This window comes from Pimephales promelas, chromosome 4 (assembly GCF_988280905.1).
Source record: "Pimephales promelas chromosome 4, fPimPro1.hap1.1, whole genome shotgun sequence".
Taxonomy (NCBI): Eukaryota; Metazoa; Chordata; class Actinopteri; order Cypriniformes; family Leuciscidae; genus Pimephales; species Pimephales promelas.
This window is the reverse complement of record NC_142772.1, coordinates 41730113-41757751: the sequence shown is the minus strand read 5'-3', so window position 1 is coordinate 41757751 and position 27639 is coordinate 41730113. Positions and strand designations below refer to the sequence as shown.

General features: G+C 36.0%; 2 protein-coding genes across 6 annotated transcripts in view; both read right to left on the bottom strand.

The window, feature by feature from the left end:
* Positions 1–379: 379 nt before the first annotated feature.
* susd2 (sushi domain containing 2) lies at positions 380–23335 on the bottom strand. Of its 2 annotated transcripts, XM_089130531.1 has the most exons (15): positions 22886–23328; positions 22532–22730; positions 21485–21633; positions 20968–21135; positions 19591–19765; positions 18777–18978; positions 18172–18257; positions 17371–17639; positions 16729–16872; positions 16488–16646; positions 15496–15744; positions 14796–15074; positions 13382–13558; positions 5078–5174; positions 380–1426 (listed from the first exon to the last, which is right to left on the bottom strand). In XM_089130531.1, exons 1-15 carry the CDS (start codon positions 22965–22967, stop codon positions 1366–1368), a joined length of 2496 nt encoding a protein of 831 aa, XP_088986657.1. In that variant the 5' UTR covers positions 22968–23328; the 3' UTR covers positions 380–1365. The 2 variants fall into 2 exon arrangements, with proteins under 2 accessions (XP_088986657.1, XP_039515479.2); XM_039659545.2 differs by lacking the exon at positions 5078–5174 and having other exon boundaries at positions 22886–23335.
* Positions 23336–24179: 844 nt separating this feature from the next.
* slc39a14 (solute carrier family 39 member 14) overlaps positions 24180–27639 on the bottom strand; it is a 33274-nt gene continuing 29814 nt past the window's right edge. For all 4 annotated transcript variants that reach the window (XM_039658641.2, XM_039658642.2, XM_039658640.2 and 1 more), the window contains exon 9: positions 24180–27438. In XM_039658641.2, the coding sequence (XP_039514575.2) occupies positions 27286–27438 (153 nt within the window). In that variant the 3' untranslated portion in view covers positions 24180–27285. The remainder of the gene's footprint in view (positions 27439–27639) is intronic.

Here is a 27639-nt window from a genome sequence, read left to right as displayed (position 1 = left end):
TAACGTCTGCAACCGAATGTCTGGCAAAAGACACAATGAACATCTGCACGTGGGAAAGAGTGCAAGTTCAAATCACATACACTGTGGAAACACTTCTTGTCAAGTGGTCCAGATCATTTTAATTGGGGTGAGCAGCGGCCGCACACATGCTGACCATCTATCGCTCAGAGTCATCAGGGCATGAGCTGTACGTTCCTGCTGTTTCCCATTCTTTTACCTGCATTTGTTTTCTAAAGGAAAATTTACTGGCTAGAACATGGATAGGGTTTCTGTAGAAGTTTGCCCTTGTACTCTGATCCAGTTTCCCTTACGGTTTGTGTGTAAAATGAGATAAAAGTAAAAAACTTCAGATGATCAAATAAAAGTAAACTACCCAAAATTGAACAAATAAAACTGAATTTTATTTCAAAATCATACTGATTTGAAATGTAAATGCAGACTAGCAAAAAGATGTTTGGCAAACTCGCACACATAACATTTGTTCCAAAACCTAGTGAGCTGCCTCGCTTTCTTAGGCCTTCTAAGACAGCATCCTACATAACATGTACATAAATATATTTTTGGAATTTGTTTTTGTTGTTGACATTTTTCTATTTTTGTTTTAATTGTTAAGCTTTGCAATTACAGGATTGCATTAATACATTCACACAAAATATGTAAAAATAGAAAACTGTTCTTTTAAATTATAATAATATTTCAAAATTGTACTGTATTTTGTTCAAATACATTTTCTTGGTATGCCATTTTTAAGATTCTTTTTAGGATTTGAAACATTTTAAGATTATTTTTTAAGATTTGAAAAAAATACTCACTAAATATATTTAAATATTTCAACAGTACTGTTTAATATATATATATAATATATTTGGCCAGAAAAAATATATGGGGATTTTTTTTTTTTTTCACGAAAAACAAAATGTTCTGGTATTGTAACTGTGATGCAGCACGTGTTGATTTTTTTAGAAGGTGGCAACATCTTGTTTCATACACCTTTGTCTCTGTGTCAAAAGCAATTCCAATGCATTAAAATGGGCAGCTCAATAAGTTTTAGAACAGAGCTATTGTTCATGTGGTGGAGTCTCCCAAGAGTGGTTCATATAACACAATTCTAGAGATAATTTAAAGGCATCAAACAGAGGTACAAGTCAACACTACAGACCAGATGGATATTACACTGATCAGATAATCCGATTTTTTACCATGTTTCCAGACATATCAGTCAAGAAAGAAACTAATCTACTATCTATGGCCATAAATTATTGGTAAAACAGAATATTAAATTAGAAACATAAGTTTTACACATAATCTAATACTGAAAAATAAAATCTTTTTTACAAATGTTTAAGAATGTATACTTGATGAACATCACGGATGTGATGCATGCTGCTGATAATTCACCCTGTCGCCCTGTTGTTTCATCTCCTCTCTGAAAAAAAAGAAGACAGTATAATATTAATTAATATGTTAAAATTGCATGCTTGCATGCACACACAAACACACAGGTCTCCTCCCTTTGGCCACACACACACACACACACACACACGCACACACAGGTCTCCTCCCTTTGGCTACCCACAGGTGTACAGAAAGTCCTGGCTCTTTGAATCTGTCCAAAGCATTATGATCAGAAACACCCCTAAGGCTTTTTATTTATGGCATTCCAAGAGCTCATTAAGACTATCATCTTTTTCTTGTATATAAATCACAGGCCTAACAGTTTGAAAGAAGATAATTCTCTCTTATATAGTCAGAATGTACTTTAGAAGTACACACTAGATTATACATAGATAGCTTTAGAGCAAACACAAATGGACTTAAAAAATTATGAATCATTGTACAAAACTTAAAGCACTGCCAAGAACCAGAGAAGAACCAATTTAGGCCACGTTTACATCTGTTTACATCTTAATGCAAAGAGTAGCTTCTAGTGACAAAAATTCGAAGAAAATTCGTAGAAATGTGGGCGTTTAGACTTAAAATTAAAGAAATAATCCTAGTAAAGTAAAAATTCAGGAAGTATCTTAACCCTTAAAAGAGGTCTTAAGGTCAAAATTGTTAGGAGCACGGACAAGGACTTTTAAGTGCTGCATTTATAATTTTGTTCAGTGTAAATTGTGCGAGCTTATTTCGTCCATTAGATCGAAAGATCTGAAAAAGCCTATGAAATTACCCGCCCCTCGAAGAACTCAGGACAGAAGTGGTTTAACAGAAGAGATGGATTATAAAGGGAATGTGTCTCCCTCGTCTACTTGTGATCCGATCGACCAAAACGCATCTTAATACCAAGTATAAACAGCATCTTAGAAACAATTCTTTTGAAAAGCAAATAGTTATAAGTAAAGAGAAGCATGTTTTTTTTTTTTTTGTAACTCAGGTATTTAGTGTGAATTTGGCACCACTATAAACTCCACTCAAACTAATTTCCTTAAATGTTTATAAGCCTCATACACTCAATGAGCCTTTTTAATTATAAGATACAGTAAATCTTCAGTGGGCAAAAGTGTTTACTGATAACCATCTCTCCTCTGCGGGCCCCTGTTCTTGCTTTGATGTGTGATAGGACCAGAATGAGGAACCATAATAGCACATTAGAGGGTGTGTGTGTGTGTGTGTGTGTGTCAGTGTTAATGACTTTACAGTGGGAGGGAGAAAGGCCTGCTGAGGCCTGCTGGGAAATCCAATCGCTGGAAAGTACCAGGTAGTGTGAGGCAGGTAAGCACGTAACACACACACACACACACGTGCATGCACAGATGAAAGAAGGAACAAAAGAAACACACTGATGCCGACACAGATACATATGTGGCAACATAAAGACAGACATATACACCACATACGCACACATTCAATCACATTATACACTTGTACACAAAGAGGGAACTTAAGTGGAAGTAACGGACAAATTTACAAAAAAAAAAAAAAAAATACAATTTAGTTTTGATCTATGGCCAGACCAAAAGGCTGGAAGACAAAAGAACAGATGCAAAAAAAATAATTTTTCTTTATCAATAAATTTTTTGCTTTTAGGTAAAAATATCTTAATCTTAGACCCACTTAAACATCCTAATCATACTAAGTGTCTTTAACTACTACAGTACTAACATTTCAACAAATATTTGATGCAGTGCAGTGTTTCCCACAGGATTTTGTGAAACTGTGGTAGGTGGACCTCGGTCTCTCTAGGGGGGTTTGGGTGCATTTACTAAAATACATTTTGCATAGACACCCTATCAACACATTATAATTTTTTCTAAGATAGCTCTTATAAGTCTATCTGCAGAATAAGACGCACTCAATGGAAATAAGTGAGTTTTTATATCCGTATCACATATTTTATGTTATTTACGCAACTCTACTGGAGTCGATTGTGAGTTGTGAAGAGTCAGAGTGCTGTTAGCGTGGGAACAACTCACTAGATTTTTCAAGCATAGCTATTTTGTCTAAGAGTGAAGAGTTTACATATTTGAAAGCTTATTTGAAGTGTACTAGCATGACGAAAGAAAAACTAGAATTAGTAATGTGCCTGTAAAGGCCCTGCTTACCATATAACCACAAATATAGGGGTATGTGACTGAGCGTCGTCACACCTTTGAGTTTAATCAGAGTATCTGTAAGGATATAGAGCAGCAGTACATCCCTCTCTCTCTCACTACAGGTGTGCACCTTTGACTCTGGCACTCTCTGATTACCTTCCCCCACAGGATGAAAGAGGGATGGCTTTTATGAGGGGCAGGTGAGACATATTACCCCCCATGGCTGAAACTCTAGACATGATCTAACTGAAAGCTAGAGGCGTTACAACCGGGCAAAAGAGGAGATAGGATGGGGGAAATGACTAGAGTGTGTGTGTGTTGGGGGGGCATGTGCGGAAAGGTTAGTGGAAGAGAGGCGCAATTAAACTGAACATGAAACGGTTTAAACTGACATGACTGACATCATCAAAAAAAGATATATGTATATATATATATATATATAAAAGATAAATGGGTGAACTGTAAAAGTTGAATTCTATGTCTTTGTCTTCTGTAACATCAGTTTTTGGGTTTCCGGGCTAGATGAGCTTCATGACATCTTTATCACATATCAAGACTATATATGACGAGAGCAAACATTTCATTTGAAAAGTTCAAAACATGACAAATTTGCTTTATATTTTCTTATTAAATAATAGTTCTGTTATTTAATATAGTTCTCCCATTGTTATTTATTTAGCAATGGTGCATTAATGCATTCAATTTGTCTTTACATGACAGTAATGACATTTATTAGGCTATGTAATTAGAACGATTTCTGAAGGATCATGTGACAGCATTCAACTAAACACACACACACATATATATATATATATATATATATATATATATATATATATATACACACAGTATACAGTATGAATATGGGTAGTGTGAATGAAATTCGGATGTAATACAAATGTCGTGTTGTCACTGTAATGTGGCCTACCAGTGTCAGTTATGTCACTTCACTGCATTCACAACTCTCCTCCCAAGGTTTCATGGGATACAGTAGTAAAGTGTCCGTCAAATACGAATTCCAGACTCTTGGCAGTAGTAGGTCATGGTTGTATTTTTCACATAATATGAATTTGGACGTACTACTTTTTTGACGCCTTGGTTTCCGCATTCTATATAGTATTGAGCGAGCCTTCTTTAAAACAGCTGATATTACTGGGTTGTTGAATGCTTGAATCTGATTGGTTGACAAATCTAAGGTGTTCAACTATTTTTAGGGAAACACACGGCTAAAGTAGTTCCAGGCAGGTCTTGACTGCATTACAGTTCCATATCACTCGCCAAATTAATTCAGTTTTTTCAAACGGTCCTTACAGACTATCTTGATCTTATATCTTGAAATACAACATCTGAACAGTGTCTCGAGGTGTGGTAACCGTAGTATAAGTGGAAGAATTGACTCCAGTCCGTCGAATTATTATAAAATAATGCACGCTCTAAAAAAGCATGTCGTGAGCGCATATCCATATTCCTGAAATAATTTCAACTATTCTTCAACATATTTAAACTAAACAAATGAACTTGAAAAGAAACACATTTGGACTCACTTCTTCTGTTTCTTCGTGTACACAACAATTGCTATCACCATGACAACTACCGCCAACACCGCACCAACACTCCCCAGGACAATTGCCAATGTATTATCTGAAAAGAAAAATGTCATTACAAATTTGTTAGTAATTAATAATAAAACATTGTGGTTATAAATTTTAAAAAGAAAAAGATGTCAGTGCTTCACTAGCAAAACGGTACCAAAAGTAACACCATGGCTTTTCGGACAATACCCATATATGTATTTTTTGGTATGTGTGAATTAAAGTACCTTGGAGTACTAATACTTCCATAGCATTTTTATGAATATTACAAACAATTAAAACATTTTTTTCTTTGTTTGCTAAGCTGAAATGATGTCTAGGCTATGCCCTGTACAATATTAGTAACATTACACTACGCTTGCATTCAGTACATTTGATTTATTTTTGCAGACAATTTTATCTAAAGTAACTGGAATACTACAACTCTAATACTGCAGCTGCATGCAGTGTCTAAACCTGCTTTGCATTTCATCCAGTTGAGTGTTCTTCTGTGAATATAGTTAAATAATCAGTGAAGCTTTCCAATGCAAATTAAACTGTGTTCTTTACTAGAACCACAAACTTCCTTCAGCCTCAGGTTAAATTCCTGACATGTCAAACATGGCTGAAGACATGTTTGGTTAAACAATTGGAGTATTTTATCCAAGTTCATTTGGCATGTTGTTGTTCCAACACTGGAGAAGACTACTAATAATCAAAAACACACTGAATGCGCACAAACACACACACACAACAGCCTCTGATGTCCTGAGATGTCCTTCTTGAAGTTTCCCGTTAATATTTCCCATTTGTGGGGCATAACTCTTTCTGCAAAATGACCACAGGATAATGCTATGGCATTGTTAGGGTGTTCTAAGTGGTTGCTAGGTTTTTGCTAAGATGTTTTGAGTGGTTGCAAGGGTGATCTGAGTGGTTGCTTACTGGACTAAGTCAAAATAGCCAAGTCTCTACAACATTTTGATTCTTAAATGTGCTTTGGGACCCTCCTTCAGTTGAAGTCTTAAGTCCATTATATATATATATATATATATACACACGCACACAAAAATACTAAGCAACACGGCTGTTTTCAACTAATAATAAATGTTTCTTGAGCAGCAAATCAATTAGAATGATTTCTAAAGGAGCATGTGACTCGGAAGACTGGAGTAATGATGTGAAAATATGACGCCATCATATTTTAAAATATATTGAAATAGAAAATAATTATTTTAAATTGTGACATTTTTTGACAAATAAATGCAACCTTGGTGAATGGACATAAGAGCCTTTTTTTAAAATCGAACAGGTCCCAAACATTTGAACAACAGTGTATCTGTTGTGATAAGTTGCAGATAAATGTAGAGCAAACTCATTTTAATAATAATTATAGTATGAGCAATAATACTGATGTTTGTCCTTACAAGCACAACTAATTATACTCTGCATTTAAAACATACAGCTGCTGCTGGCTCTTTAATGTCTACAGCACTGTTTTTGCTGCATTTAATGCGATGGGATACTGATGTCAACAGTTCGGCTTGTTTTTTGCGTCCCCTTCAAACGCACTAGAGGGCTGCAGGTGTATTGAACCGATGCTGATGACACATTCTCTTGGGAACAAGAAAAAGAGCAAGTTAGCGGCTGAACTCGCACTGTCAGTTTTATTCTGCATCATATTCCACCTCCTCTCTCTGCTGCTGAGTTCAATCTGTCAGAATGCATTTTCACTGGCGGCTGTGTCTGTCATTTCTTTATGCCCCCTCCTATCGTGCCGTTCTATGTCCTTATGGGCTTGTGACTGTCTCACTGCGTTGTGCACTCATTCGTGAGTGTCCTCTTTAAATATATATCTCTCTGCTCTTGGAATTTGGAGAAATGATTTCGTTCTCCCTTTCACTGCTCTCCCTCATCGACTTCTTTCCTTCCCCTTAGCCGCCTTCCTCCCATCTTGTGCCTCTTGACGTATAGAGAGTTATAACCAGTGTAATTTGACAAAGCGGTACAGCATCAGTGCCATATGTTGAGGCTCGGGGGATCTGCAGTACAGTGACGCACATTTATATACACACAGTCCAGTCCAGATGTGGTCCGAACCAACAAAACAGCGATATTAACTACAGCTGCAACATCCAAACAATAAAATTGTTAATCAAAATGACAATAATAAACAAATTTAATTACAGATTAGTCAAGTCTTCTGGCAAGGAACAATGCAATCCTATGGAAAAACATTATGTTTGGGCATTTTTCACAATAATTCATTAAAGCGCCAATCAAGTGGAGTGTAACAAAAACAAACTTTTGGTGGAAAATAAATATTATAAATATTAAATACACATTACTGGTCAAAAGTTTGGAATCATTAACATTTTTTAATGTGCTAATGTCACCGAGGCTGAATTTTTTATTTTTTTTTTAAATCACAAATACAGTAAACAGTAATATTATAAAATATTATTGCAAATTAAAATAACTGTTTTCTATTTGAATATATTTTAAAATGTAAGTTATTCTTGTTATGTCAAAGCTAGCATGTCACACATTCCTCCAGAAAACATTCTCAATGTGTTGTCAGTAAAAAGTTGTATTGCTGCTTAATACTTTATGATTGAGAAAATAATAACAACAACCAACAGGTTATTGAAATAATAACTGCAGCCCAACACAAAAACCCACACGATTGTCCTTTTGGTTAACCTGCACTTTTCACGTCCTTCATTTCACCCTCACTTTCCTGCGTTTTGCTCCTTTGAATTTGAACTGTACTGGAACGCATGCAAATAACCAACTGTTGAGGGTTATTTGCTGGGGGTTCAGAGCGCTGTAATGGGAAGTCAATTACAGGCCGGGGCAGCTCTTTGATCCCAGCGCCGCTGACATGCTTGACAGGGATGTGGGCTAGGATGTCAACCTTTATCAGCCAGAACAAAAGAAAGAGAAGGAGAGAGCGAGAGAGGGAAAGTAGAGGGACAGATAAGCGGGAAAAGATCACCGAGACGGACCCCACATTGTCTTGGAACATGGGAATAAACAGAGGTTTAGTGGGACTATCAATTCAAGTGAAGGGTCCTGAGTCCCTCGATCACCAAGACACTATGACGCATTTCAGCTCTTAAGAGTGCCAGCCTGGGATGGCCGACCTTCAAAACAAAGATAATGACTATAGACGCGCTCAAGAGCAACAGATACGACCATATCACAGGAATGAAAAGATGTAGTGTATGTGTGTAGAGTGGGGTTATCTGTAGGTCGTGCTTTCACGTTAACTAGAGCGGATCTGTCTGAATCCTTTTTGACAACTGAAAAATTACTTTTATACATAGAAAAGCATCCACCAAACTGTCAGTAGCTGATAATACACGCTCACACTTGGAGAAAAGAACTTTATCACTTTATCTCTACATCTGCTCTGAGTTTGGGTTGCTTATAATGCGCATTCAGGGACGCAACATGAGGCAACCATCTTTCCAAATATGTAATGAACAGCTCTTATAAACCGGCTGCTGTCAACAAAAGAGAAGCTTTAAAGGAACTCTGTGGTTGTAATGTAAAATAAAATACAATTATTATTAGGGATGCACGATATATCGGCCAGCATATCGGTATCGGCCGATATATGTTCATTTTTAATGTTATCGTTATCGGCCTGGTAAGAAAATGTGGTAAGATGAATAATGTATTATTCCCTTCAGCTGAGACACTTGTTGAGAACTGTTTATGTTTTTGAATTTCTTGAAATATGATTGAAATCTCTTCAAAAAATGAAAATCTGGTTCGGGACAACATGAGCAACGCAAATCTGTCATATCGGCTATACAACACTATAATGAGAACATCATTATAATTGTGTGCTTGGGATGTGGATTTAATTGTGAGACTTTTGTTTTTGTAATCAGGCTCTCAAAATTAGATAAAAATTTGGATTTAAGTTTATCGGCCGATAAATCGGTTATCGACTTTCAAATATAAAGATTATCGGTTATCGGTATCGGCCAAAATGTTCATATCGGTGCATCCCTAATTATTATATTATTTTTCTTAAAGCTGCAGGCCGTATCCGCAATCTACAATTGCAGTTATTCGCGGAATTATCAACTTTACTTGGGTTGTGCCACGGCACGGCACAGCGCGGATGAATCCAGTGTTTTGAGGAGAATGTGCGGCTCTCAGTCACCGCGCCGGTGTGGATACTGGCATTCGGAATCCCAGATGCTACTTTTTGGAAGTATGACCAACATAATAATTTTCAACGGAAAATATCATCTGAACAAGTAAGTAACATCCACTTTTGTTCCAGACTGAAGTCCGAATTCTTTTACATTTTACAACGGGTGAATCTCCAGTTGTCACTGGTGATTGTCGTTTAACCTTTCTGGATCCGCCATCAAAATTGATAAATTTAATTATATCAAGTGCTGTGAGAAAAGCCGAGACTCCTTCTTTATGTTTTGATGTGACGCAATAACACAAAGACATGTTTGAATCTCCCGCGGAAATCCACCGGTACCACTGGAATTAAAAACATTATTACAAGCTTATCGTTTTGAATCGAGCTAAGGCAAGCAGATAGTTTTGAACACTGGCTGGTTATGTACTTGCTCAAATATGTATTTTGGATCATTTAACCCCAAAAACGTTACAGATTGGAGCTTTAAATACTCTAAAAAAATATTTAACAGTGAAATATTAATTAGTAATATTTATATAGTAATATATATCTTATTTATTTTTTTTATTTAATAAAAAAATAACAACACCAATAATCATTATTATTTTGTAGTCATATTAATAATAATAACATATTTTATTTGTAACACACTTTACATCAATTTAATGACCTCAAAGTGCTACACATAAAAACAGGAAGATAAAATAAATAAAATAAAAGCACTGTTAGCCATAAAAGGCTTTTCTAAAAAGATGGGTTTTAAGGCCTTTTTTAAAAGAGTCAACAGTCTGATTCATATTGATTTATAATCAATTTTTTTGGCCAAATCAGAAGCTTTTATTTAAAATCAAAATTTGTTAACACAATTGTAGAGACAGGTAAGAATAAAGAGAAGGAGACAGGTAAAGAGGAATGAAAGGCGACAGAAAGGGACAGAAATATGGTAGAGATGGTAGGGAGAGAGAAAGGTAATAAAAGAGCGCCTACACAAACAGTAAAGTAACTGTGCGAGTTTAATGAAAACCCTTTATCTGAAAGTTTCAGAGTTCACAAATACGATTATCAAGCTGATAATAAACTCGCCGATCCTTAATCAATAAAGCAGATAGCGTCTGCGTTTTTGATTTAGAAAGTGTACTCAATGTACTTTTTTAGAAAGTGTATGCAATGTACTTTTACTACCAGCAAACAAGTTTGACAAATACAAGCTTCAAAGCATTGGCTGAACGCCATTAGTATCACATTTATTTATTTTTTTGTTTATGTGGATTTTTTCCCTCAATTCGAATTACCTAACATGTTTGCAATAGCGTGCACTAAGTAAATTGAGTGCAAGATTATTTGGATCGCAGGCCTGATGCGTTTTATAAAGCTTTGTTTTGGCTCTTCAGTTAACCAACGAACCCCCAGAAAGGCCGGAGAGCCAGCGGGGGATGAATTCTCAACAGCTGTGGACCAGATAAACCATTCATGTGTTTGATGGAGAGAGTCCAGATCAGATTCTAAACAGATCCATCCTGCAGATGCCTATCGAGAGGAAGTATGCTGTTCCGTTCTAATGAGACAGGGGTCAAAAGTTAACAAGCGCAAGTACATCCAGGTCGGTCAGTGTGACTGCGGCGCTCTCTGTCTGCATGACTGACGGTCCGTCTGAAGAGACGCCTAAATGGAGGGATGAGGCACTGGGTAGACACTATCGTTCAAAAGTTTGGGGTTAGTAAGGGTTAAAGTGAAATGAATACTTTTATTCAGCAAGGATGCATTCTGTTGATCAAAGGTGACCATGAATATATTTATACTCTTACTAAATTTTTAAATAAATGCTGTACTTTACACAAAAATATTAAGCAGGACAACTGTTTTTAACATTGGTAGTGGTTAGAAATGTTATTTGAGCAAAATCAGCATATCATTTCTGAAGGATCATGTGATCAAACTCTGCATTGCCATCACAGGAGTAAATTACATTTTACAATATAATAAAATAGAAAACAATAGCCGCGTTTCCACTGCCGGGCTAGGGCTGGGCCAGAGCTAACAGCGAGCCGGGCCGAGCTAGTGGCCTCGGGCCTCAAGCACCGGGCTTGCGTTTCCACTGCCGGGCCAGGAGCCCCACAGCGCTGCCCCAGACCCCACCCCTAACACGCCTTTCAGGATCAAACGTCATAAAACCCAACCCATTTCAGCGGGTATTATGAATTAATTTATTTTTTAAATTAGGAAGATAGCATGTATATTAACTCAACTGCCGTAGTGGCTGCAATAGTGTCCCGAGACCAGTACAGGCGATTCTCCATTTCAAGCAGCGATTTTTTGCGCGATATAACAAGTAGGGCTGCGGGCACGTTTTCAAGTTATTCATTAATCGTTAACCGAGGCCCATCGGTTAATACTCGGTGCATAGTGTGCGCGCCGCAATCTCGAGATACAGATTTTTTAACACCTTTAATAACTGATTGGACCCCATTTGAAACGAAATTAATTTATAGAAATAAAACGCAGCAAGTACGGAGCAGTTAAAGCCGCATTTCCATCACCCTTCAAACTGAAATTGCCAATTGAAAATAAGCAAAACGTCCATTTCACAAAAACTCCGTGTCTGCAAATAATAATAATAATAACCATCATCATCATTATTGTAACATTTTATTAGGCTGCATATGTAGAAGACGCCTTTATCCTAAAAAGGAACAGAGCACAAATAAACACAATATTTTTGACAAATATCAGCGCATATCCAGTGTGTGTGGAGCACGCACTGATGGCTGCGAGACGCCCATGTGAACAGTTTCATTGCATTTCTTTCAGTGGAAACAACTTAAAATACTCTTTAATTTCTGGTCATACAGAAAATAATAATACATTATTCGCAAATAAATTTATTTATAACAAGAAAACGTTGTGCTTTAACAATTAATCAAGACGCGCTTCATGATCTCCGTGAACTGAAGCGCGAGACCTGAAACAGCCACCGCATTCGAATTTGTTCGTTTTAAATTGGACATTTAAAGCTTTAGTCTACAGGGGTTATATCCTTTGTAGATTAAAGCTTTAAATGTCCAATTTAAAAAGAACAAATTCGAATCGAAAGCCAATATCTTCTATGTTTATGTAGCTTAATTTCTCTCTAAATGTGCATCCGGAGATGGAGATATGTTTTTAGCCGAAAATCATTTAGAAAACAATAGTTTATTAATAAACAATTAATGCCTCGTTATTTTATATTATTTTATTATCAGACACATTTATTATAGCCTATAAATCCCCCATAAATCCCCTTTCTGTACGGCTCTTCTCATTCAGCACTGCGGGGAAAATATCATTTCCAGGTTCTAATTTGGCCTCAGAAAACCAGTAAAATATATATATTTTTTCATATTAATTTGTCAAATATTTTAAATGTTTAAGGGGCAAAAAAATCAAACAAATATCTGAAAATTCGTCGATATGTAGCTATATATAGCCTATATATTGTTGCGCAGCATTTGGCATAGGCCTACAGTTCAAATTAAAATGTTATGCAATTTTAAACGGTTAATCGGTTAAACATGGACACCCCTATGTGCATCTTGCTTCAGATCATAACGTTCCATAACACCGATAAACTCAGCCTTTTACCTTGAACACGCCTCTAGCCCGAGCTGGCCCCCTCTGGCCCAAGGTATTCGACGGGCCAGAAATCCTGGCCGTTGGCCCTGAGGAAGCCCCGATCAAGCCCCGGAAGTGACAGTGGAAACGCGACTGGCCCTGGCACGCACTAGCACGGCCCGGCCCTGGCCCGGCAGTGGAAACGCGGCTATTATTAATAATGTTGATGTAATAATATTTCATAATATTATGTGTTTGTATTTTTCAGCCTTGGTGAGCATAAGACTATTACCGTTCCCAAACTTTTGAATGATAGTGTATCAAAGATTTGACAGCAATTGTTTCAGTGAGACGTCTAAGATCACCCGTAATGGAGGAAAAAGTTCAAACTAGAATCATCTGCTAGAATTACCACACAAGGATGTGAACTTTGTAAAGCGAAACACTGCCATCTAGTGGTTTGGAACGACTTGTGTGTGAGTGAATTATGACATTTTCACTTGTCCGCTTTTACTTACCAGCCACACAGTGAGCATCTTGTCCAGACCACATGCCGTCCCCTTGACAGGTGCGTTCCTGGGACCCATAGAGACGGTATCCATTGTTACATGAGAACTTGACCGTTGCCCGCTCCAGGTACAAGGTTCCTTCCTTTTGACCGTGGTTAGGTGGTGACAGCCAACCACAGGATTGCACTGAGATCATAGTCACAGCCATTACAAAATCATAAAAATATATTATACAGATAATAGTCAGATCATGTACAGGTTTAGAATACTTTATAACTGAATCAGAGGTCACATTTATAATAGTGAGCTGCTGCTGCTGCTTTATTTTAACATGTAATTGTGACATCACCATATATTGCTGGCATTGGTCTTTAACCTCATAATAGCGTAGATAAATGCATAACAAACGACGAGAGTTCTATGTGCATGAGCATGTTTTAAAAATATAGATATATTATAGCACTAATAGAAATTTCAGGTGACCACTGTAAGCACCTTTTAGAAGATAATCATTAATAAAATAAAATAATTAAGCAAAATTTTTTTAAAAATAAAATAAAATCATTCAGCAAAATTATTTTAAATAAATAAATAAAATAATTCAGCAAAATGCCCATTGAAAAATTAAGCAATTAGCTACAAAAGGCTTTAGTTACTGCAATTTTACCCTGGTTTGGTTAGGCTTAATGCACATAAAATAATAATATTATTTACATTAATCAGTATATAAAAATACTAATAATACTAATAATTACAATACTACCACTACTATTACTACTGTTATAATTATTATTACTAATAAATAATAATGATAATAATAACAATAAACAATAGAAAAAGTAAAAGCTTACTAAACTTAAAAAAAAAACAGCAAAATGCCAGTGTGTTTTAAATTTAAGCAATTACCCAAAAAAGGCTGAAGTTACAGTAATTTTACAATGGCTTTGTTAAGCTTAAAGCAAAGAAATAAAATATAATATTAATAATATTAATCAGTATATACTACTACAACCAATAGTAATAATAATAATAAAAAAAATAAACAACTTAAATAAATGTTTTGCAAAATCCCTGCATGTTTTATAATTTAGCAATTAGCCTCAAAATGCTGTAGTTTCAGCAATTGTACCAAGGTTTTGTCAGGCTTTATACAAATAAATAAAATACAACATTAATAATATTAATTGAGCAATACATCAATAATAGATCTATTTTCTAGGCTTGATTGGGGATTTCATTAACTATCAACTTTATAGTGCCAAGCATGCAATGGATGCATGAATACATAATTGATGAGTGGGTTTATTGGCTGTGTTAAAGCAGCTTTAAACACGGCTCATCCGTGTTATTAACATTCCTGCAAAAATCAAAGTAGTTTGAATTGGAAGCTTCTTCAGAATCGGTTCCTTGTGTTCCCACTCACCTGGTTCCAGAGCTTTCTTGGTGGATGTATGACTCCTGTAGGACAGTAGAGTGGCATTGCCTTGTTGCAGACTGCGCATGCTTAGTGCATCATATTTACAGAAGGAAGCCCCCTCTCCTACACATAGGTTCAGCGTTGGCTCCAGCAGGGGATCCTCCAGGTCTTCAGTAATGGAAAAGTTAGGGATGAATGACGGATCGTGCTTTGGGGCATAATAATATTCATTCAGGAGGTGGATTGAGTCATATGTAAACAGTGAAGTCTCATTCGTAATGGCCCCTGGTGAAGAAAAACACATGGTATTTTGTTAGGGGGGGAAAGGCAGCAAAAAAAAACCCTTCCAACTATAGCTTGAAACTTTGGTAACTTTGTTACCAAACGCCCAACATTGAACCCGAAAATAGTCATATAACCATTGCAAAAACTCCGAAGCTATTCAGTTAAGGTAAAAACAACTGCATAGTGCTGCTTTAAATATTGTGATGGAATGGCATCCTCCCCCTTATTATCAGCGCCATCCCATCCTTTAAATTGCCACCCTTCGCCAGGTTCCCGACAGGACTGGGTGTGAAAGAGAGGAGGGGCGCTCATGCAGCTCAAGCAGTAATTCCACTTTCAATCAACATCATTGCAAATTCAACATCGACTATACAGGCAGGTAATTTGAGTAAAGTAGTGTGGAAGTGAAATGGCTACTCACAGCCAGCACAATATGTGAATATGTCCTGTGCACTGCTATTGGAAGGGATGATCAGGCCATTGCTAGAGGTGAATTCATCCTCAGGGTCGTCGTTCATTGTGCCGAGGAGACCCTGCGTGTGGTTGTGTAAGACATGGGGAAGTAGAACAGTTAGGGTCATGACCCCTTCATCTGCTCTGACCTCTACTCCTGTCCCCGATGGAAACATCACCGTCACATTAGTGGGTTTAGGGGAAAAAACAAAAACACCTGGAGCGAAAGAAAAAAACAGACAACAGAGACTGTAAAATAGACCAGGACAAAACAGATGTATCATATATACAAACATGTAACGTAACACAAATACTGTAGTGTAGCATGTCAATATTTGCTGAGAACAGACGGCCTATAAAAGTAATCTGCCAATCATAACGGACTATGATTTTTCATCTTGTGCATCTGCTGTAAGGTGTTTTTTTCCTTCAAAATTCGAATGAACAGAAAGCGTGGATGTCAATGTTTACATTAAGACATTATGTCAACTTAAACTCACTTCTCACTCTGTTTAAGTAGAATAAATTATATAAAAAAATAAATGATATGTTTACAAAGAATTTGAAGATGGAAGCCTTTTTGTTCTATTTAGAATTGTTGATGGCTAATTAAAAATTGCCAATTGAATGCTAATGTATTTCACAATAATTATGCATTTAAAAAAAAAACACATTATCATTACAATTTCAAATAACTGTTTTCTTAAAACATATTTTAAAATCTAATTGGCAAATTGTGATTGCAAAGCTGATTTTCAGCAGCCATTACACGTGATCCACATGAAATCATTCTAATATGTATCCTGGATACCAGCCGAACTTAGCCCCACCCACAACATTTGATGATGGGAGAGGAAAATTCGGACTAAAATCTGAGTATGACGACGTCAGGCTATCTAATATATTATATTTTGTGCTTCTGATAAACTGTCTTTGAGAGGATAAATAAACTGGTCTTACCCTTAAGGTCGATCCATATTTGCTCTGAAAAGGAAAGCACCTGTTGGTTCATTAAGACCTGGAGCTCATCTTTTTGCTCCCCGAGACGCACCTCGATGACATCAGAGTTTTTCTCCCTCATGGCCACTGAGCAGAGTCGGGTTGCCATTACCACAGAACCTGAAAGGACAATTTTCGTGGCCAACTCAATGAAAGATGTCTCATTCAATCCATTCTTAATACAGGAGATTATAGAACTCACCATTCTCTAATTTCATTGGTTCAGTCCTGCCTTGCACAGACAGCTCATAGGCTGAAGAGTGAACCAGATTGTACTCTCCTTTCCCATTAAAGGTGAAGGTCACGCCATCGAATGTCATGAAGTGAGGGTCACCAAGGACAGCAGCTAAAGGTTGAAAAGACCAACATTTGCACACAAATCTAAAGATCAGATTTGACAAGTTTGCATTTGGTTGCATCTGGTTCACGACATTCTAGATCAAACAGCAATCCACTTCCTATAGTTTCATGACATTTCTTTACCATTGCTGGCAAAAAGTGTAAATAATACTTCTACTACTACTACTAATGATAAAGTAAAAAAACAACAACCCCATTTCACAGACAAGGTTAAGACTAGTCCCAGACTAAAATGTATGTTTGAGCTGTTTTAACAGACAGCAACTTGCTCGGGCATACCTTAAAATATCTCTCTGCCATTGTTTGTCTTAGGATTTACACCATGTTTTTTTTTTCTAGGGCATGTTAATAACAGCTACTTAAATATCCTAATTAAACTAAGGCCTAATCCCAGTTTAATCTAAGCCCTGTCTGTGAAACCAGGCCTAAATGAAACAATTAATAAAAGAAAAGAAAAGAGAAGTATTATAGATTTGTTCTTTACCTGCTCTAGGAGGACGATATTTTCTGCAGCCACTGGACGGCCGGTGGGTGAAGTAGTATTCGCAGTTGTCTGACCACAGGCAGCAGTAGTAAAAACTGATGACATCATACTTCCAGTGTGAGAATGCTGGAACTCTGGGAGGTTTCTTGTACGGCGGCTCCCCCCAGTCGTGCCCTCGATCAGGGGTGCTGCCACCAATAGAGTCTCCGGTGAGAATCTGCGCTCCAGTGCTGTCATAGCAACACTGCTGACCGGCACCATACGCATGACTGCAAGAAAACAATACATCAACAGGATAAATGTAAGACTAAGAATAAAATCTATTTTACATGAATGAGAATGTAAAATTATCTACAGTGTGTTTCTGTTACTGTGTAATTTCCCCATATGCAGCTTTGATATCAGTATAATATAATATTAAAATTAGATAAATATTTTGGGCAGTATTGACATTTATAAATTGTTTTTGCAACCTCATAGTGTGAAGTTTTTGTTTTAAAATATTTGTAGTGAATTTTAAATTAGCATTTAATACAAATTACACAAATTAGCAACTTTGTGTGTATGTGTGCATGTGTGTGTGTTTATACACACACAATATATATATATATATATATATATATATATACAGTATATATATATTTCATGTTTAATAATATAACAATATACATGTTTACAATAGTAACCAAACGTGATGTCCCTAGGTGATATTTGTTTTAATGACAATTAAATTCAATTAAACCATTAAAATATGAGAAATATATATATATATAAATAAAATTCTGATTAGTGTCATATTACCTGCCATGTATGGCTCTGACGCAGTGAACTGCACCTGGATGGTAAGTGCAGATACTACCTGCCTCGATATCACAGCCATAATCAGTCTGAAAAATAAATGAACTCATCAAAAGTAGCTTGAGTTTAGACACTTTAATAAATATGGATTAAGCCATTTTACCCCATTTATCTATCATTACAAAGGCTTGAATTTGTGATTGGTGAAGTATTCAAAATTCAAAATATAAAATTCAAAAGAAGTATTCAAAATATAATGTTGCTGGTGTTGTAACCTTAAACGTATAGTTCAACCAAAAATGAAAAATATCCAATTGTTTACTCACCCTGAAGCCATCCTAAGTTTATATGACATTCTTCTTTTAGATAAATACAATCGGAGCTCTACCAAGCTTTATAATGGTTTATAAAAGTCCATAAAAGTGCATCCAAACATGATTAAAGTACTCCACACGGCTCAGGGGGGTTAATAATGGCCTTCTGAAGCGAAAGACGAATGTCGTATAAACCTAGGATGGCTTTAGGGTGAGTAAATAATGGGCTAGTTTTATTTTTTGGGGTGAACTCTCCCTTTAATATCAGATAAAAGTTTTTTTCTCTGGACTCACATGAAATCTGCCGGTGTCAGCACGAGCCTGAGCCAGCGTGCAAGGGCAGTCAGTGATCTCCGTAAGGAAGTTGGGCATTGCTTTCTCTTCTTTATCCCAATTGATGCACTTTTCCAGGGCCCAGCCTGCAGAGTCCTTCCTGAACGCCTCCTCTAGGTGCCAGGCGACCGCATGCGCCTCACTCCACAGGGCGTTAACATCTCTGCGCAAAAACAAGTGTCTTTATTCACTGGAGCTGTTCACTTTTCTGTGTGAACACATCACAAATAAATTATGATATTATATAAGGAAAACAACTGGTTTTAATCACAGTGCTTAAATAAAATGCCGTGAACAGTTTTTTTTATTTTTTTTTACAATTGCTAGGACCCATTTATCATTACTTTGGTCATTTTTTTCAAAACTCTTCACACAGTTCTTCTAATCTTGGAGCAGCAGTTAATTTTACATTCAAAATGCACTAACAATACAACAACACTCACACATACAGTACGTGTCTTAAAGCAAACATTCTTTCAAAAAGAGAAAAAAAACTAGCAAAGTTTTTATGCCCCATCCAACACTTTTTCACTCATAAAAATAAACCTAAAATACTAAATCAAAAAATTTTAAATAAATCTCTTACGCTCACCAAGGCTGTTTTTTTGTTTCTTGTAATTTAATAAAAAATACAGTAATAACAAATAACAAATTAAAAGAACTGTAATGTAAAGGAGCAAAAACTGTTTTTAACAATTGCAAAATTAGCAGTTTCTCTGAATTTGTTATTTAGTTATTTCTATGTAATACAAATACTTATTTGAACTACTCTCACCGAGCTCCGTCTGGTTTAGAGCTGGGGCTGACCCGCATGCTCCCAAGGTCCCAGAGGGAGTATGGTTTTTCTGCGATCTGTGGAGTGAAACTGAAAACTCCACTGTTGAGGACATCTCTGCCCACAGTGTACAGATACTTCCACTCTGCCTCCCAGTTAGCAGAATATGCCTCTCCTGTTAGTTTATCATAATAATAACAATATTAGTTAATCCTAATAAATCCATCTCCTATAGATAGATAAAATTATAAAATGATAGATAGACTCACAGACAGACAGAGCTACAAAAAGATGGATGGAATGATAGATAGAATGATAGAACATAGTTGACAGAACAATAGATAATATGAATAGATAGGATAGATAGAACAATAGAATGATACACAGAAAGACAAAACAGCAGTGATAGAAGGAGATTGACCAATAAATAGAATGATAGATAGAGTGATAGAATGACAGATAGAAAGATAGAACTATCAATAGGTATATCGACAGACAGATAAAATGATAGATCGATAGAAAGATTAATAGAACGATAGATAGAACAATAGTGATAGAATGATAGAAGGATAGATAGAACAATAGATAGACAGAACAATAGGGATAGAAGAACAAACAATTAAGAGAACATCAGAACCATAGTGACGGACGGACGGATAGATAGATAGATAGACAGACATAATGATAGACAGAAAGACAGCAATAATGATAGAACAATAGAACGATAGAGAGATAGAATGATAGAACAATAGACAGAACATCAGAAAAAAAGAGATAGATAGAGAGATAGATTGATAGATAGATAGATAGACAGAATGATAGACAGAATGATAGACAGAAAGACAACAATAGTGATAAAACAATAGAACGATAGAGAGATAGAATGATAGAACAATAGACAGAACATCAGAAAAAAGAGATGGATGGATGGACGGACGGACGGACGGACGGACGGATGGATGGATGGATGGATAGATGGATAGATGGATAGATGGATAGATGGATAGATAGATAGACAGAATGATAGATAGATAGATAGATAGATAGATAGATAGATAGATAGATAGATAGATAGATAGATAGATAGATAGATAGATAGATAGAAAGACAACAATAATGATAGAAAAATAGAACGATAGAGAGATAGAATGATAGAACAATAGACAGAACATAAGAAAAAACAAAGATAGATAGATAGATAGACAGACAGAATGATAGACAGAAAGACAACAATAGTAATAAAACAATAGAACGATAGAGAGATAGAATGATAGAACAATCGACAGAACATCAGAAAAAAGAGATAGATAGACAGACAGACAGACAGACAGACAGACAGACAGATAGACAGATAGATAGATCGATAGATCTACTCACCGGTCTCATTGTAACCCCACAGCTCGATGTTGACTTTCTCTGCGTTTATTAGAGATGGTTTCCATATCATCTTTAAATCCCCGCTGACATCTGTCGTGCCGTAGTACTGCCACTGTGTGGCATTGCCCAGAATAAGCTTGTGAGCAGGACCCAGTTTACTGTGATGGACTAATCAATCAATCTCAGCATTAAAACAAGCACTGCTACATTAAGAAAAAAATATTTTCCAATGAACTTGACTCAATATCAAATGCCTCAGGAGGTCGGATTACTGATTATCCCAATCCGAACATTATGTCATAAACCACAGGATCATACGGTAACTGATATCAGCTAAGAACACAAAAGGAATGTTCTAGAAATTAATGTCTGCTAGGTAAACACATAATGTCACAATACTTGAAGTTTTGAAACAGCACAGCACGCATTTAAATGTGTATTAAGAATATGCAAATTAGGTCCATTTTGACTGACATTCCTACAAACCTTAGTGTGTACTATGAAATGGGTAGCTCACCTGAGAGCCATCTTCCTGCTCTGTCATAGTTGACTCCATCTGTGGACACCTCCAAAGGGATCCAGCCAGACTCGTAGAGCAGCGGAGAGATACAGTGGCCCACACCGCTCTCATCCACATAGCCCTCCGTCAAAATCTCAGAGTTGAACCTGTCAAACATACTCTGTTTAACACTGCACTGCATTTACAACACTGGTAGTATCTGATTGACTAACAGATGTTCATTTAGCATGCACTTTTATCAGAGCCACTGAAGAATACAAAAAAAGCAATTCTCACTACGGTGGCAATAACATGAGAACATTTCCATCTCATCTCATTCAGCCAAATAACCATTTTTAACTAGTTTGCTCTTGAAGATTTGGGAGGAACAAAATCAAGACAAAACACTTCTGGAATTTTGGAGTTTTAGGTAATTATAATAACCCTGTATTATATACAATGATTACTGCATTAATTGGTATGTTTTTAATGTAGGAGTACAAAATCCAAAGGCAACCCTAATAAAATCCATTCAATTCATACAATCATTTTTGTATAAAGACTTGCTATATGAGTAACATATATCCATGAATTCTTAAAGGGGTCATATAATGCTGTTTTCATACAAGTTAATTTAATTCTTTAGGGTCTAAATGAAAAGTTTGTATTAAACTTTAATTAAAAATTCTCATTAGTATTGTAAGAAAACGTACTCGGCTACTAACGCAGCCTCGATTCTCTCAAGAAGAGGGAACGAGTACTGCGTAATATCTTACGCTAGGGGAAAACCTCTTTTCCACAAGATATTGAAGCCAAAAATGATCCTTAATCACTAATCACGGTCACAGTGTTCCACACAGTCAGGGTGAAAACGTTCAGCCTGAACTGAACTGTAACAGTATTGTTTTCATTCTCCTACTGGAACATTTTTGTGTTTCAGAGAACAAAGTCATACATTTTTTAATGAAACTGTGTTATGACGGATTCCTAAAATTCCTAAAAAACTTTCTAAAAATACAGTGTTCATGAACAGTTTCAGAGAACATTAACAAATGTGTGGCTTACCTACAAGTGAGGTTAATGTTCTGCTCAAATGTAACGTTGAGCAATTTAAAGTCAGTGCCTCCCAGCAGAGATCCAGAGTGTGGTTCAATGTCAAGGCAAAACTGTTTATAATCTGCACAACACTCCTTCAGAGATTCACATGTTGCATGACAGGAGCATGTGTTTAACTTCTGACCACATCCTCTGGCACAAGAATGAGCTGCAAATCAAGCAGAGACACATTGCTGAAATTGCTCCACAAATATGACTTGGCATTGCATTCTCAAGACGACAGAATAACATGTTTATTCAAAGCCTGTAACAAAACACTTGATTATTAGCCTACTCCAGTAGCTACATGAATGAAGAGCTTACCTGCAGTCCTGGATAACAGCTGAAGAAACAGCACTAGTATGAACATACAAAGGTGGATTTTGTCCTTATATTTGCACAGCATTGTTTCTGACTGCTGGAATAACCCGAGATGTTATTAATATCAACTTCAGTCGTCGTATGCAAACACGGTATAAAACACGCGTGTGTGTGTGTGTTGGTCTCTTAGTCATGACATTGTGACAAAGGTCTCTCGCTCTCTCTCTAAACGTACCTAACTGTTTAACAGTCAAGGACTCGCTACTGCAGGGAAAAGGCAATAAATGACAGTCCTGGCACAAGACATATGCATTTATCAGTTACTTCTTGTAATGCTGCTATCTGCATTGCATTATCACATTGCACGTTCACATTTAACGGAATTATAAAGTATTGAACTTGTACCTCGTGCAACAGTTAAAGGACCAGTAGGGACACACCAGTTTGGACGTGTGTGAGATGTGACGATAACGGGAATGTCCCAAAATAAAGCTTCAAAATCAAAGTCTTTTTAAACAAGTAAATAAATAAGTAGTTATTTCCTTGAATAAAATAATCTTTCAGCGCATCAGTCGACTCCTGTCCTGACATGATTCACAGCCATAGCGCCAACGAAGTGACTGCCCTCTGAGTTATGATTCACAATCATTAGTAGACGGGGGTAACGTTATTATTAGTATTATAATCATCTTTCAGTTGACTAAATGTTGAAGGAATCTTCGTATTAAGTTGTAATATTGTAAACTACTTAACGCTTTTCTGAAGGGTGTGTGATCCACTGAAGAGCTCGACAGCTTTTGTCACTCGTGAGGGTAAACAGAAACGTCGTTAAACACACACACATAGCTTTAGCTGATACAAATTTGAGGACAAATATAGCCTACCACAATAAAAAAAGAAAGAAAGAAAAAAAACATAGATGTTTTTACAAGTTTAAATGCAACCCAAAGACCCAAAAGTCTTCAAAGTAAGCCACAAAGAAAAAGTATTTTATGAACGCAGCTAAAAACACCTTCCAGCTTGAGCACAGTTTCGATCAGTTCTTTATTTAGCAGCAATATTTATAGATAAATCAAGAATCTAAGGATGTTTCAAAGCACATTAAATCACAAACCTGATGAAGAGTACTTCACTTAACTGAACTCAAAGTAGCCTACGTACGAGTGATCTTAAACGTAGTAGCTGAATTATTGTCTGCGACCAATAATACAAGTTGCTTATAAAAATCAATGTTATCATTTGTATAGTTAAAATATCATACAATAATAGACCATACAAATGAAGGAGAAACAACAGCTTCAGTTCTGGATCATGTTTTTTTTTTTTTTTCATTGCACAAATGATGAACTTAAAAACCATGGCTTAATAATTCAAAACAAACATACAAACAAAAAGCCACCAGCAATCATATTTCGCATGTTGCACAGGTATGAGTCACAAAACACTTGAGATGTTTACAGTAATTAACATAATGCCTTCATCATAACCAGGTAGCCTACACTGGCCTCCATCCACTACGAAAAAAACCCCGAGAACAATGAGATGCTGATTTGCTCACATGCTCTCATACAACACAATTTAAAAACAGCTTCCCTCTTATTTAAATACAATTACTGATGACAAAAAACAATTGCAAAATCACAAACAGACATTCACACACTACACTAACAAATCTTTAAATATGACTGAATTTAAAATGATGTACAAAAACCTTTACCACTGAATGACTACCTCCTCTCTTTAAGGCATAAATTCACTTAAAAGGATGTTTTAATGCATAGCAATAAGACGCCAGCTGAAATAATGGTTTCTATAACATGTACTGCACACACAAAGCTGAATGCAACTTCTACATACACTCATCAGACAAAGGGGCTTTACAGAAAAAAGTAACGCTGATAGTCTAAATGCACAAAAAATGCAAATACGACCCTGACACTTTTACACTCAGATCATACATTTCAAACAGAATGATCTTGTAGCTATTTGCTAAACCGCATACTGGGGTGTTCGGTTCAATTCTTATGCAGTGTTATAGCAGATATGAATATAACTAGCTGTATTAAGCAATGGAAGAATATATATTTTTGTGGAAGACAAACATCTTCATAAAGGTTGATCTGAAGCGCAAGATCATTTTCTAAATAATCTCATAGTTTGCTCTAACTATTTAAATTGTATTTTGCTGCATAGAAATTGAACATATCTGTAGACCATATGTACTGTATAAGATTAATACTCCTAATCAACTTGTAAGTCATTTTAAAGCTGAAGTGTAATTTTCATTTGCTGATCACAGCAAGACTGATGAATTTGAGGTGGTGACCAATGGTAGTGTTCAGGAAGCCTATCCGAACAAACAGAAGTCGGAATTTTGCAAAAACTTTTGAATAAACTAGTGCCACAGAAATTACAATTCAGCTTTAAATGGTATTCAAAAAGGATTCAAGTGAGTCCTGACAGTCTAGATGCTAAATTTGCAAAGAGCTCTAGTGTAATGTAGTTCTATATATATATAAAGGAAAATGGTAACACTTTACGATAAGGTTCCATTTGTTAACTTCAATGCATTAACTACCGATGACTAATACATTTACAATGCTGGGAAGTAACTGGATTACATAATCAGATTCCAAGATTTAAGTACCGGTACTTGTAATGAGATTTTAGTCCATGGGAAACCCTGACGTAATGTAATATTTAATGCATTTCATGTTGTTGATATAGAGTGATATATATATATATATTTTTTTCTAAATCAATATGGTACAATATTATCCTATTCAATTCAATGTGATAAATGAGTTATAGGTCAAAAGTAGTCAGATTATATTACCTTGAATGTGTGTAGCGTAATGGATTACGTTGCTAACTTTTTTGGAATTCGAAGGCAATCTTCCCAGCACAGAACATTTATTACAGTATTTATAAATCTTTGTTAACGTTAGTTGATACAAATGCAACCGTTTATAGTTAGTTCCTGTTAGCTCAGGTTCATTAAATGATATTAGCAGATCCTTTCGATTTAATAATTTAATATGAACTTATAATATGCATGAACATTAAGTTATTATATGTTTTAGAAGTATTTTTCATTGTTAGTTAAGTTTACTAATGTATTTAACTAAAGTTAAACAATGGGACCTTATTCTAAAGTATTACCAGGAAAAGTTATAAGGAATGATCATATTATTGTACCTTCATGCACACATTTTGCTTGCATTTCCCAATTATTTCTTAAAATATGAAGAGTACTGCATTCAGATTAAATGAAAGGATGCGGAAAAATATTATTAAAAAAATATATTATAAGTTGAGATTTGGGAGTAGTTATTATTTAATTAATCATCATCATCATCATCATCATCATCATCATCATCATCATAAATGGTTAAGCAAATATAAACCGAAGTGGGGTGATCTATTTTCTCTCTGTCAATTAATATTAATAAGGTTATGCAAATAACATACATTAAAATGTGCAGCAATTTTTCTGGTCATAAATGGACATATTAAAGTTGAAGGAGATTTTTCTAGAAGAAACTTGGTCACAGCCATTTTGTTAAAGAGGTATAAAAAACACTTCGATAACAAATGAATCCTTTTCAAGAATTTTGCTTGCTATTATGGAATGACATTGAGGGGAGAAATTAAGTATGGATACATTTTGTATCTAAAAGCTACTTATTCAACAGTTCAGAGTAACCATTGATTAAAGTGACCTACTTCGTTCAGCTTCATAGAATGAGCGTCAACTAACAAGCCTACAGTATATCTATATTTTGTCACTTAGATTGGAAAAACTGGTCTTTTTTTGTTTAGAGTTTTTCTATTTAATAAACAAAACCATTTGGTTTGAAGCATCGGAAACAACCTGCATTTGACAAAATGTCAGTAAAATGAGTCAAGTTATCTGTAACATGTCAGTCAGTGGACAATACTCTAATCCTCATGTTCAGGAACACAAAAGCTGGTCTGTCTCTGAGAGAAAGAACAAAAATAACATTAGAAATCAATTACAAATATACCAAAATGTGTATGTAAGGGTTCTGGAAACCACACAGTACAGGGACATCATTGTGTCCTAAAGCTTTGTGGCAAAAGAACGAGAGAAGGCCTAAACTAGATGAATGGTAAAGCATCCATCCCTCCACAGGTCTGGGATTTGGACGAATTTAAAGCAAAATTCACAAGTCAGTCAATTCTAGCTTCATTCAAACAGTCTAGGGTTTGAGCCCATATCATTTCGATGTATGCCATGACCTAGTCCAGCTGGGCAAACGTTTTAAAACAAGCCAGCACAGCTGGCTCATGTTTAAGTCTGGAGGTCCCAGTAGGTCTCAGGTTTTAGTCCAGGTGCTGAGTTAATCCCTCACGGTCCTAGTTTGTATTTAGGTCCTCCGCTATGCAATCTGTATCTGTCCTGAGTAGATGGTGAGTATAAGCATGATGGCAAACCCTGTGAGCAGTCCTGCGTTCTGGATGGCAAAAGTGAGCAGACAGCCACTTCCTCCAGCCTCCTCTTCCTCACGACTCACCTCGTTCATCTCTGGAAACTGCAAAGGAATATGGAGACACATGGATTGTAAGAAACCTTATACAAATCAACAGAATGGGTATTGGCAGGCTCTGATTTCATGGTTATCAAGTTAGACTCTGGAAATTCAAATGCGTATACGCTAACGTTTTAAAGTTTGAGATCAGGAACTATATTTCATGTCAAGTCAATTTCAAGTATATTATATTTATATTAAGTA

What these genes read in the sequence shown, in the direction of transcription:
- susd2 (XM_089130531.1), bottom strand. Translation starts at nt 22,967, where the DNA reads ATGCTGTGCAAATATAAGGACAAAATCCACCTTTGTATGTTCATACTA. An exon ending in AGCAGGAAGATGGCTCTCAG is followed by an intron (nt 21,136 to 21,484) that starts GTGAGCTACCCA and finishes TTGATTGATTAG; the next exon opens with TCCATCACAGTAAACTGGGT. An exon ending in GTCAGAGCCATACATGGCAG is followed by an intron (nt 17,640 to 18,171) that starts GTAATATGACAC and finishes GTTTTCTTGCAG; the next exon opens with TCATGCGTATGGTGCCGGTC.